Below are 12,700 nucleotides of genomic sequence, written 5' to 3' on the forward strand. Positions count from 1 at the left end.
ACCCTGCTCAGTGTGAGATAGCACTCTCTTGCTCATCATGAATGAGGTCTATTTAATATCTCAAGAGTTTTAGACAACTTAGAGATTAGATGAAGTGAGACATTTATGTGCTTTTTAGAATTTTTTCACTGATCAAATGTCCTCACTAATATCATTGGCTGCGTTTACACTTGGCATTGACATGCGACCTGTATCCGGATGTTGTCCACATACACATTGAAAAGACAAGTGTAAACGCGCTTCTGATCGGAATGTTATCCGATCATCGTGTCCAGGTTCGGAGGTAGTCGAGGGCGCATGTGATCGGATCTCAGTGTAATGTAAACGCAATCCAGCCATCGTGTTTACATTCACAGGTGGACGTTACACAAAACCCCGTCCACTGTCATTATTCCCCCTCCTCTCTCCAGGAATTGCTGCAAGTAGCTGTGTGGTTTTGCGATACAGTCGAGTGCGAAGTACATCACAAATATACTGAAATGTTTGCCTTCGCACCCGAAAGTTGCAGAACCATTCATTTTCTGTAAAGAACGCACATTTTTCCCACCACAGCTGGCAACGTTCTCGAACCCATACGTTTCTCTGTACCGTTTCCATTGCGGCATCTATCCACATTATTAGTAATTGCAGCCTCTTCATCTTCCTCATTTTGCGAGATTTGAAAAAAAATGTTTTTAAAAGAAAACCCACCACTCATTCAGAGTCATTCTTTTCTTTTTTTCGCGGGAATGCGAGATCCGATCTGTTATCCAGATACAGAAGCCACTTGTGGACAGGTGTAAACGCGCTGTGTCCTGATTGGCTTATGATCCGATCAAGTGATCGCATGTTAATGCCAAGTGTAAACGTAGCCTTTGAGTCTTAGAAGAGATCTCAACGTCTCCAATTGTGCTCAGTACACGAGTTCGCCTGACCATCAAGTCTTATTAGTTAATAGTAAACGAACTTGGCTTGCTGTCCTCAAAGGAGGCTCGATCCTCCTAACATTGCATAGAAAGAGAAATAATGGAATAGAGGAGGAGATATGGAGGTGGAGGGATGCTGGAAGAATTGTCGCTGAGATGGCTCAATAACTGCTGTTTATATATGCTAAAATTGATGATTGGCAGGAGTGAATGAACTTACGTTTGGAACCTCCCAAACCTAAGTTTGAACTTCATGTTTTCCAAGGTACCAAAGTCAGCAATCTCAATATGAACTCAGTTTAAAAAAATCTGTTTTATTTTTGCATTTCTCTCACTCTGAGTCGTCTCACTCGGAGGAATTTCAGTGTGGGGTTCATGAGTGAGGGTGACAGAAAGAGAGAGTGGAAGACAAAGGCCCTGATTTGAAAACTTAATTACATCCCTGAAAAAGCATGTCATCAGAACAACAATGAGATATACGTCGTTGAGTGTTTAATTGAGCATGAAAAGAACTCTCTTTTTAGACCGTAACGCAAAAACTGCTTCTGCCAGGCCAGCAAGGGCAAGGAAATTATGCGAGCTCACCGGCGTGCTGTTTGGATGTCACAAAGACTTAACCCTGCAAAACGGAGACTTGACTCGGGGGGGACACCTGCACCATCTCAGTCACCATGACAACTTGGCCTACACTGTCATTCACCAAGACACCTGCAAGTCTTTCTCTGCAAGTCTATGCTGTGTGTGTGTGTAATTCCAGATCATCTGTTTTAGGTTGTTTCTGAGACGTGTTTTCTGCCTTCTCAGATTCTTTGGTTTGGTCCTGATGTAGTCCTTCCCAAACAGACCAACAATGGCACAAATTTTAAAGTCACCATGAAATCAAAATGGCCAATTCTTTGTCTTTATCCAACATCTCTTCTCTGATTACATGTCTTTCAGTGCCAGGGCTAGACAATCTTTCACATGAGCAACAATATCAAACCACAACCAGAGGTGGAAGTAACGAATTACAACTACTCACGTTACTGTAATTAAGTCGTTTTTTGGGGTACTTGTACTTTTTTGAGTATATTTTTAAATCTGTAATTTTACTTGTACTCAAGTACATATTAAGCTAAGTAATCTACTTCGCTACTTGTAAAATCACATTTCGTTACTGAGTACAATTTGAATTGATATTCAAATCTTTGAATGGCATTTCGGTAGCCAATAAAAATATTCGATCGTAAACGGACCAATAAAACCCCTGATATTTGGCCTGAATGAAAGCCGCCGCAGTCGCAGCAGGTTTTGAAGAGCTGATCATGAAGGAGGCGAGGAGCTCAGAGTGATTAATGGCTGGACTGAAAGTTTGGAACAACAAACTACATAGTAGTACTGTCAAAATATCTATATTTTGATACATATCAATACTGAAATATCTGTCAATACTCATTTTGGCCTATACACCAATACGATACCAGCTGCGTGTTCTCATTCTCTCATCTCAACGACAGCGAGTTTGACACACCCGCCTCCCCTCAGCGCGGGATTGCAGGTAGGCCTATTACGCATAATTTTATTAATACCTGCAAGTTTCTATGGCATATTTTAATGGCAAATGTCACGAACAATATTATAACGCGAGGGCACATTCATGTAATCGCAGAAAACTGGACGCGAGCTCTCAAATGTAGGCTACGAATGAACTGGACTCGGATATTGAGTGTGCGCTCTCGGACTGTGTGTCATATCATGTGTAATCGCGAATCTCTCCAAGTGGTTCTCACTGCAGACTCAAATGACGTCCAGCTCCAATCTCTCCATGCTCTTGAATTAAACGCTGTCAAAAGTTATGAAAAATCTAGTCTTTTTGCAAATTAAATTCAGTTTGAATTGAAATCAAGCTTCCTCGTGCTGTGTGTGAGCTATTGCAACAGTTCACGTTACCCTATTGTAAAGACAAATACACTGAGTGAGTAAATATTAGATTATTGTAATGGTTATTGATCAATGTTTAAATATGTAAACAAAAGCCTGAATTAAAATCTCTCCTTATAAAGTGGACGTGTCTCTTCAGAAGACTTGAATTAAACTTTTCCATTCAAATAGATTACTGTTACAATGAGTGTTGTGCTTTTCAATGCTTGAAAATAATGATTGCCTTGACAAAATGGATGGACAAAAATGTAGATATTAAAATATTTAGTATGTAGTAGTTTTCCCGATGGTATTAAAAATTATAGGCTAGGCCTACTGAATATTGACATATTTCAAGGTGTCATATTGAAGTTAGAAATTCCAGTATCCACTAATTAATGTCCTTCGACAATAAGGTAAAAATGTGTTAAAAGTAGCTATTTTCTACATAAATCTATGATTTGGTTGTATATTTTTATTGGTAATGCATTAACTATCGCCAGCTAAAAAGTAATTAGTAACTAGTACTCCGAGTAGTTTTTGAGAAGAGTAATTTGTACTTTTACTTAATTACTTTTTTGACACCAGTACTTTTACTTGTAATTGAGTATTATTTCAGCAATGTAACGGTACTTGTACTTGAGTACAAATTTTCAGTACTCTTTCCACCTCTGACCACAACAAATCAATTCCCCATGGACAAAATCAAGTCCCGCCCTACATTTCAATCAGATACATGTCAAAAAAGAGAAGACTATTGCCGTTTCTGTTTTATGCCAACGTTATCTTTGACTGGATCATTGAACAGTCAGTTGAACTCAAGAAAAAAAAAAAAAAAAAAAAAAAATGAATCATTCAAACAGGTTTTGCTGACTGAATCAACTGATTCAAAGGAACAACTCATTCAATCATTTAATTCATGCACCACTATTTTTTCTTTAATTCAAATTAATATTTAATATATTACTTTAATTCCAGTCTTCAGATAATTTGAAAATATTATATAATAATTTGATGGTGTTTTTTCATAATTTCTTTTGCTTCTGCTTCTCCAGAATTTTTGTTGTCATTCTTCCAAATTCTTCCAAAACCAAATAATCTGAGCTTTATTATCCAAAGATTTGAGACTAAAAGCAGATACATAAATGAAGCATAAATTTTATCTGTTATTAATTATGGAAGAGCAAACTCAAAGCAATGCAATTTTCCTCTGTCGTTTGTCTCTTGCGCTCATGGTGAATCAACATTGATTCAGCAGTCCGTATCCACTCAAAGGCAATACATTGCATTCTCCTGATAATCTAGTGCCTTTGAGTTGCTTTTTTAGATGCAGACAAACATGCTAAAAAAAGAAAAGTGGCACATGTTCAATGCAGCTGATGACGATTTTAAGTCTTTTTGAATGGTATCTAATTTTCAGCATCGGCTTATGTTATATACTGTCGTCAAATTACCGTACACCAAATTAGGCCGAAAACACAACACAAACACTGCACGTACCATTTCTTTCTTTTTCTTTTTCTTTTTTTTAACACAACAATCCGTGACATCTTCTGTATTGATATTCAAATTAGTACAGAGCTTTGGGTGGACTTAGATGAAATTCACCAGCTATTTATACATGGAGCATATTATATCCAATGCTTTGCTTCACCGCCATCCAGGCTTAGCTTGGATTAGTGAGGCATAAACAAATGCACAAAGGCCTTTGCGCTTTCTCCTCAGATTTTTTTCTCACGTTATCTAAACTAGCAAACTGCGATGCCGAAACGATCAAGCAGTTGTTTCATTGTGTTTCATGCACAGAGCGAGAAAGAGATCCCAGTTGGGATTCCAGTGTTATTTTGAAACAAAGAGCAAAATGCCCAGTCATGAAACGAATTAAAAAAAAAACTCCTCCTTTCGTTACCATTTGGCCTTGTTATTTCCATCCTAGCTAAAAGGCTTTTTTTTTTACCCTTCACTTTCCTCCCTCTCTCATTCTCCCTGTCCAAGGGGTGTTTATCTTTCTTCAGGATGTGGTGATACTGTGACAGCTGTAGAGATCCCTCTGTTGAAAGCCTGGCCAGAGTTCCTCGGGTGTCCCTTGGACTGCCCTCTCCCTGCTGGAGGTTTTGTTGATTAAGCCTGTGGCCCATTAGCCTCTCAGGTGTGGGTGTTGGCCGCTGGGTTTTGATCCACATCTGTTGGACCTTTAGGCCACTGCAGTGTTGGGCTGCACACAGAGCACAGTGTGAGGTAGGAAGGGTCGTTTCTAAGGTCTGTGTCTACGTGGAGAATGTGCATCTTTAAAGACTTAAAGATGTAGAGCCTCTAATGTACACAAACAGTGTCTTCTCATTTTACATTACATACAACATTTATCTCTCTCTCTCTCACACACACACACACACACACACACACACACACACACACACACACACACACATATCTGCTATCTGCTATGGGGTAATTAAATGTAACAAATCATCTTTTATTTGAAATTTAAACATTTTATCAAACTTTGATTATTGCCATAACCTTTTAAACCACTCAGAAGATAGTGATCAAAGTACATTTTGTAAAAATCACCAAGTCAAGTTAATAATATATAGCCTATATACATCAGCATATGGGAGTCAAATTGGACGACTACAGGGACTCATCTCAGGCTCACTCATTGAACAGTTCATCTATTGCTAAAATTATGAAAAAAATCAGTCAAGAATATAATTTTTTTCAAATCAAGAATGTCAAAATCAGAATGCGTAGTTCATGCATAAAAAATGTCCGTCAAAACCAACATATGTTGAGCGATGTTTACTAACCCGGTGAAGTTTTTCAATTGGATTGGCGTTTATTCTCTTTAACATGCAGTGTGAAGTATTTCACTCAGTTCCCTGATCATTCTGATTCAATTTAAGCGAGTGGTGAACAAATTTATATTTGCGTGCGTTATGTGTACGTTATCATTTCTGACAGACGGCATGTTGAAGCCACTCAGGCCGCAGTTTCACCCTCTTCTTGGGAAGCGATGACGCATTCAAAACATTCGGTAGTGTGGGTTTTCCAGGAAATGCTTGCACTCCCTGGACCTCTGCTTCTCATAAATACTACTGTGTATTGTGCACAGACATCAATGTTGTGATATTTAAATGATGTGCATTTGAAAACAGATGGATCGTAAGGTAATAATTATTTTATTCTTACACCATGTGCGGTGCAACATGATGCGACAAGCAGGAATTGATCAATTATAATTAGAAATACTGTCTACACTGGATGCGGCGCGACACGACAAATTCCCAACTGTAAACTGATGCCCCATTCTGTTTCTGACGTACTTCAAGCACTCACGCTACTTCTTATACAAAGAACAAATGGATTTGCAATGGTCGCTTTGTCTCGTCTAGTGTAGACAACTGCAGGCTGTTGCGGCGCGACACGACAACTGTCCGGTTTAGACACTGCGTTAGACAGCAAGTCTTCAGTAAAATGATTGATGCCCATGAGTTTATGTCAGCTTTTGAAAGTTTCCGGAATATAAAAATATAATAAAATATTATTCAGTAAGACATTATGATTCTGTTTCTGTTTATGAATGTATTTAGCATACATCTTGCTAGGTTCAGTCATGTAGACCACTGATAATTTATCTGTATTATCTTCAAACGTCAGTGAATCACAGCGGCAAGTGGACAGACACAGAATTTGATTACACCAGCAGCAACATTAACAGGATTTACATGTATTTGCATAGAGAATGTCACTTTTTGTTGACTTTAACATGTGCAGTGATCTGTGGGGTTTTGTTGGTTTGTGTTTTTGCTCGGCTGGCATTGATGTGGTTTTATCTATTTGACTGTCTGTTCAACGTGACCTCCAGTCCATCCATTTGCACAAGGTCTCCACAATCGCCTCACATCCTGACAACACAAGAGACAGGGAAACATAGTGGCAAGTCACCCAAACCCCCGACCCTTGCATCTCTTTTGCTCTCGTTGTGTCTTTCGTCTTTTCCTTGCATCTCCCTCGATCACTCTCTTATGACATACTCCAAAGCGTGGCTATGAAAAGACAGGAAGTGAGGGTAACGGTAGTCTGTTCCCTCTTGACAAGATGCTTAGAAGTGAAGTTTCTTCTTATTCTCACTGTTGTCTCACTTTTGCGTGAAATGCCAAAAACAACACAGTGCAAGTCTGGAAACTAGCAAACAACAGAGAAAAGAGAACACACAAACACCCCTAAAAAGATATTTCTGTTCTGTTAAGTCCTTTCTTTCTCTGTCTGATCTTCCGAGGCCGTCTGAGGGAGCGGATCATGTCTCTGACAGCAATCTTCCTCAGGACATACAGGCGAAGTCAGAGATGACGTGTTCTACAGAAATGTCATTTCTCTCTTTTAGCCGAGCGTCCTCGGGCTGAATGAGTCTGAAGCCGAGAGGCGTCACTGAACTCAGGGTGGCTGAAGGCTTTCTCTATCCCTCCTGCTCTTTTCGCTAGTATTGAGATTAGAAGATGTGCTTTCAGGGGCTACAAACACAACACTCTGGCCTGGTAGATGTGTTTTGGATTTTTTGCTGAGATTACAGAGATTATGAACAGCGTTATGAGCATCCTCCAAAAATAAAACAATGAAAGTGATAAAACAAGAAGAGTATCATGAGAGGGAAGATGACAGGCCTTGAATTTTTCTCATTAGGGCCTATGGTTGGATGGATCGGTTGCTCATGTTCTTGCTCATCTCATTTGAATAAATGCTGTGTTTTGTGCCTGTTTTTGTCTTATACCTGTTTTCGTCAAATATGTACAACCACAATAATGCCATTCTGGCAGCGCATATGTGCTTCAGATGATCAATGCAATAAATCACAAGAGGTGGAACGCATGTCAAAATGACTTTTCCCAAACTGTAAATGGTTAGTTCATCCAAAAATTAAAATTCTGTATTTACTCACTCTCATGTTGTCTTCGCACGTATTCGAAGCAATCGCAAGCATTTGATACATCCATGTTTAGTACAGTATGTGCGTCATTGTAAATCTGTTCATCATATAAAGCCATTGTGTCTCTTCAAAAGACTTGGATTTGGATTAGACCACTCAGTTTATTATTTTTACAATTAAGATTTTTGATCTTGGATCTAGTTTAGAGGAACTAAATTATAGACATGTTTTATAAACATCAACGATACATATCGTCGTATTTTTATATCTCGATATAACAATGTATCGTTGATCCCCTAATTATTATTATTATTTTCAAATAATTTAAATATTTTTATTTATTTTATTTAAGAGTTTGAATTATCATCTTGCAGTTCTTGTTGCCATATTTTCTGTATTGTAATGCATACATTTTTTTTAAAAATCTGTACAATAAATTGCAGACTTCTACAATATCTAGGGCTGCAACTAACAATTATTGGATAATCGATTAGTTGGATACATTTTTTTTTTTTTTTTTTTATTGACAAAATACATAATTCCACATCCTGCTCAATGCTGTCCTTCAAACAAACGTGCCAACTGAATGCTATGAAAACAGCATATAGTGAATCTATCTATATCAATGGTATATATATACCATATATGCAAAAAAGTTATGTGCAAAAGAGCTATAAAGGAGTTTTTAGGATGTGATGCATTTCTTTAATAATTCAAAACATGTTTGTCTCTCTCTCTCTCTCTCTCTCTCAAGTGGATGAATGGTACCTGTGCCGGCTGACTCTGACCCTCTCCAACCTGTCAGATCTGCAGTGGGCCATGTTCCCCTATCCCTACCTGGCAGCTGTGGGCCCTGACACTGGTGCTGGCTCTGTGGTCTACAAGCTTGTGGCCCGAACTGGCGATGGCTCAGTGGGAACAGCTCACTTCCTATTGGTTGATGGTGGGTTGAATGGGCAGACGCTTTAATCATCGGAAAACTGTCAATACAATCATGCTGCCAGAAACAACGCTGCCCCACTTTAGATAGAAAGGGAATTAGACTGATGCCTCACATGCAGACATGCATTACATGATCAATAATTTTAACCCAATGCATTGTTTATGCTTGAAACTCAAATGGTTTAGCAGCTAACACACTCAGCTTAGGTTTGCGAGAGAAATTCACAGACTTAGGAATGTACTGACAGGATGTTTAAAGTTTTTTGTAAAATTTTCTTTTCATGGGATGGAGTTGCCTTGAAATCGTAATGAACACCATAGACACGCTTTTATTTTGAAACAATGGCAATGACATGCCTTTTTCATTAGCCAGTTGGTTACTGCTGTAATCGAAATAGCATACAGCACTAAGTCACTAATATAATCCATGCCGTTTCCATAGTTATTCGTGCCTGTATAATGTACATGATTTAATTTAGTGCATAGAGACCAACAAAGGTTAAATCAATTTGACACACTGTGGAATTCAATCTACAGTAATTAGTCATAAGCAAATTGACCAAATGTTTTTTAAACATACAACATATGTGTGCATGCTGATCTGTGTGTGTGTGTGTGTGTGTGTGTGTGTGTGTGTGTGTGTGTGTGTGTGTGTGTGTGTGTGTGTGTGTGTGTGTGTGTGTGTGTGTGTGTGTGTGTGTGTGTGTGTGTGTGTGTGTGTGTGTGTGTGTGTGTGTGTGTGTGTGTGTGTGTGTGTGTGTGTGTGTGTGTGTGTGTGTGTGTGTGTGTGTGTGTTAGGACAGGTGTGTTGTACTGGTTTTATTGTACCTCTAGGACATCTTCAGAAAATCATAACCTCTCACAATGGCTAGTCATTCATCATCTGATATGTTGTGACATTACAAAATTACTTCTCTGGTCCATAAGGATTTATACTCTGCTATAAATATTCTGTCTCTGGTGATATTACACTCAGATGTTTATAAAATCTGGCTTTAGGTGTCGTTGCCTATAGCGCTCTTTCTCCAAGTTTTTGATCAGTCTTTTAGTTGAATGTCATTCATTATCAAGTAGGCAATTTACAATTTGGACTTACAAAAAGATTTACTTGCATTTGCAAGAAAAATGGTCTTAATGTTTCAGGTAAACATAGATTATAGACTTTGCAGAAAATAGATGGAAAATATAAAACGGACAGTTCGGGTCTTGGATGCTGATGGGTCATTACAGCATTTCAGCCATGTTATGTTTCACAATAAGTTTGCTTAATAACATTTTAATGAAAAATTGCGTCCTTAACAAAATCAAGGCCGTGTTATTTTATGAATATTTTCACAGCTAAAGGGTTGCAGGCATTTTACTGTATGTTGTGCCTTACAACATCCTTTAGCCTTGACTATATTCATATAGTAGTTTAAAGGCAGCTAATAGTTACAGCACACTAATCATAATCAAATCATTATGCAATAAATGCAGACACTATTGTTCAAAAGTTTGAGGTTAGTTTCTTTAGATTTCTGAAGGATCGTGTGACATTGAAGACTGGATTAATAGCTGCTGAAAATTCAGCTTTGCTATCAAAAGAATAAATCATTTTTTTATATTTATGTATTTTCAATATTGAATAGTTTAAATATTAAAATATATTCTATTTTCAATCAAATAAATGCAGCCTTGGTGAGCATAAAAGACTTTCAGAAACATTAAAAAATCTGACCAAGCCCAAACCTTTGAACGGTTTGTATGCAAATAACAATAAAATCATTGATGTCAGGTAGATAATACAATTTTTCCTTTTGTTTAGTAGCATAAACTTAAAATGTAAAACAAGAAACTATCCTGTTCCTGTCTAAGTGGGCAGTTGTTAGCCTGAAGAAGATGCAAAGTGGAGATAATGAGTATAGATCATCATAATCATTCAAGTTTTCATTATTTGAAGAGAGCTTGTAAAGACAGAATCAAGCATGATTCTGAATCAGAACCTTTGCAGATGAGTCTTCAAGCAGCTGCAAGAAAGGCAAGGCAGAGCGGGAACAGCTGGGAGATCTGCTCCGCCTCAGCAGCTGTGTTCTTCATCCACTTCCTCTTCCTCCAATCCCAAATAATGACACGCTCAAGGGGACAGCGGTTAAAATGAGCTCTTGTCTTGCTATTGTCCTGAAGGAGGAACAGAGGGGAGCATAATGCTCCTCACACACATACACACACAGATGCACTGAACCACAGCTGGCAGAAGGGTCCCTTACTCCTAATGTGTGTAAAAAGACTTCAAGGCTTTTATGACTTTGTAATCCTCTTGCACTTTGAGCTGAACTTTACAAGAGTTGCTCTTTTTAATATGTGATTATAAACAAGTGCCATATCACAGTTTTTAGGCGATTTATGCAAAAGAAATTATACATGATGCCACAAGTCATCATTTCAAAATTAGGCAGGTTGTTCCTGCTATGCAATACATTTTCATGTCCCTATAATAGGCCTATATGTCGTAATATACTTAATAAACTGCATCATTTTTTTTATCTTTACATCTAAAATGTGTATATATATACAGTATTTAAAATTATTTTTGAAAATGTAAATTTTCTGTTGACCACAATCAGTGTTATTTTATTATGATTTATTTACTACTATAGTATATATTAATATTTTGAATTACCTTTTATTTTATAATGATAATAATATTTATTATTATTATTATTTTAGTTGTAGTAATTTTAGTACTTCAGCTGTTTTAGTTTCTAAGCTTTTTCTGTTAAAGTTTTTTTCATCTAATATTTTTATTTTATACTGTATAGTATATTATTAAAATATTTTTCCCTTAGACTTAACTTACAATTGTGTTTTGTTTTATTTTATTTTATTTTAACATTAAATGGGTGTGTTTTGTTGTGACAGGTGGGGAAGATTCATTTGAAGTGGACCGAACAACAGGAGGAGTGAAGACCACAGGGCGACCTCTGACCCCCAGTAAAGAGTACACACTGACCGTCCAGGCCGTGGACCCGCAGGGCAGGAGGGGCCCGCTCGCCTCTGTGTTCATACTGGCCGGCTTCCGGCCCCCTCAGTTCACCAACACCACCTACACCATCTACATCCCAGAGAGCACTGGGGTGGGCCAAGCGTGAGTACAGGAAACTATGTGTTAGTGGGTGTGTTTGTGTGCATCTGCGTGTAAGAAGATTCAAAATTTGCTGCTCATTAGAGGGTAAGAGAAGGATTGTGTGAACGTGGCCAACTCTGAAGCTTTATGTGTCATCTGTTGCATGAAACAATTCGCCTGGAGGGATAGCGGAGGTTGAGAGAGGGGGGACAGAGTGAATGGAGGGGTTGTGGCAGAGAGGAGGAACACAGATGCATCATTTTGTCCCCAGGCTCTGAATTTGAAAGCGTGTTCAAATTCAAATATTTATTAAAAGAAACTTCTGGATAAACATGAAGAGCAGTGTCTGAATTTCCCCCTTCGGGCACTGGCACAGACCAGAGCATAATGATCTGTGTGGAGGAGGAGAGGACAACTAATCATGGAAAGAGAAACATATTAAAAAGAGAGGAAAAGAGAGACATATTATAGAGTGTGGAGGGGAGATGACATGGGAAGAGAGCCACAAAGTATCACCATATCTCAGACATGCATTATTTCCCATTTTCTAAAATCTTGTGAGTTGCCTTGCCGTCTACTGCCTACAAAAGCAGCTGCATTTCTAAAGGCCGCGTTCACACAGACAGTGTTTTTATTATATATTATTAAATATTTTATTTGATATATTTTGGCCGCTAATGGGCAATTTTTTTTGGTGCCATACTGGCAAATGGCCATAGCTTTTGAATTTTTTTCAATGTTTTCTTGCTGCTTAAAATGAACATTCTGCAGGCTAAAATGCGAATGGGGCTTCAGGGAGCATTTTAACTTAGACTTCTTAAAAATTTCTATTTCTTAAAAATAATTCTTAAATGGCTAGTTTGGAATGTTTTACATCAAGGCAGCATCTCTGTGTGTCACACAAAAAGAACATCTCATGTGAAGCAC

At 38.0% G+C, this 12,700-nt stretch overlaps 1 protein-coding gene across 2 annotated transcripts in view; it reads left to right on the plus strand.

The window, feature by feature from the left end:
• Positions 1-12,700, plus strand: part of LOC309483452 (neural-cadherin) — a 118,873-nt gene that overhangs the window by 48,885 nt on the left and 57,288 nt on the right. For both annotated transcript variants that reach the window (XR_014200573.1, XM_082149289.1), the window contains exons 2-3: positions 8,483-8,671; positions 11,569-11,794. Coding sequence is in view for 1 of the 2 variants with exons in the window: in XM_082149289.1 (XP_082005415.1) it covers positions 8,483-8,671; positions 11,569-11,794 (415 nt within the window). In the remaining variant the exon portion in view is untranslated. The remainder of the gene's footprint in view (positions 1-8,482; positions 8,672-11,568; positions 11,795-12,700) is intronic.

The sequence above is a fragment of the Leuciscus leuciscus genome (assembly GCF_965113295.1).
Source record: "Leuciscus leuciscus genome assembly, chromosome: 20".
Lineage (NCBI taxonomy): Eukaryota > Metazoa > Chordata > Actinopteri > Cypriniformes > Leuciscidae > Leuciscus > Leuciscus leuciscus.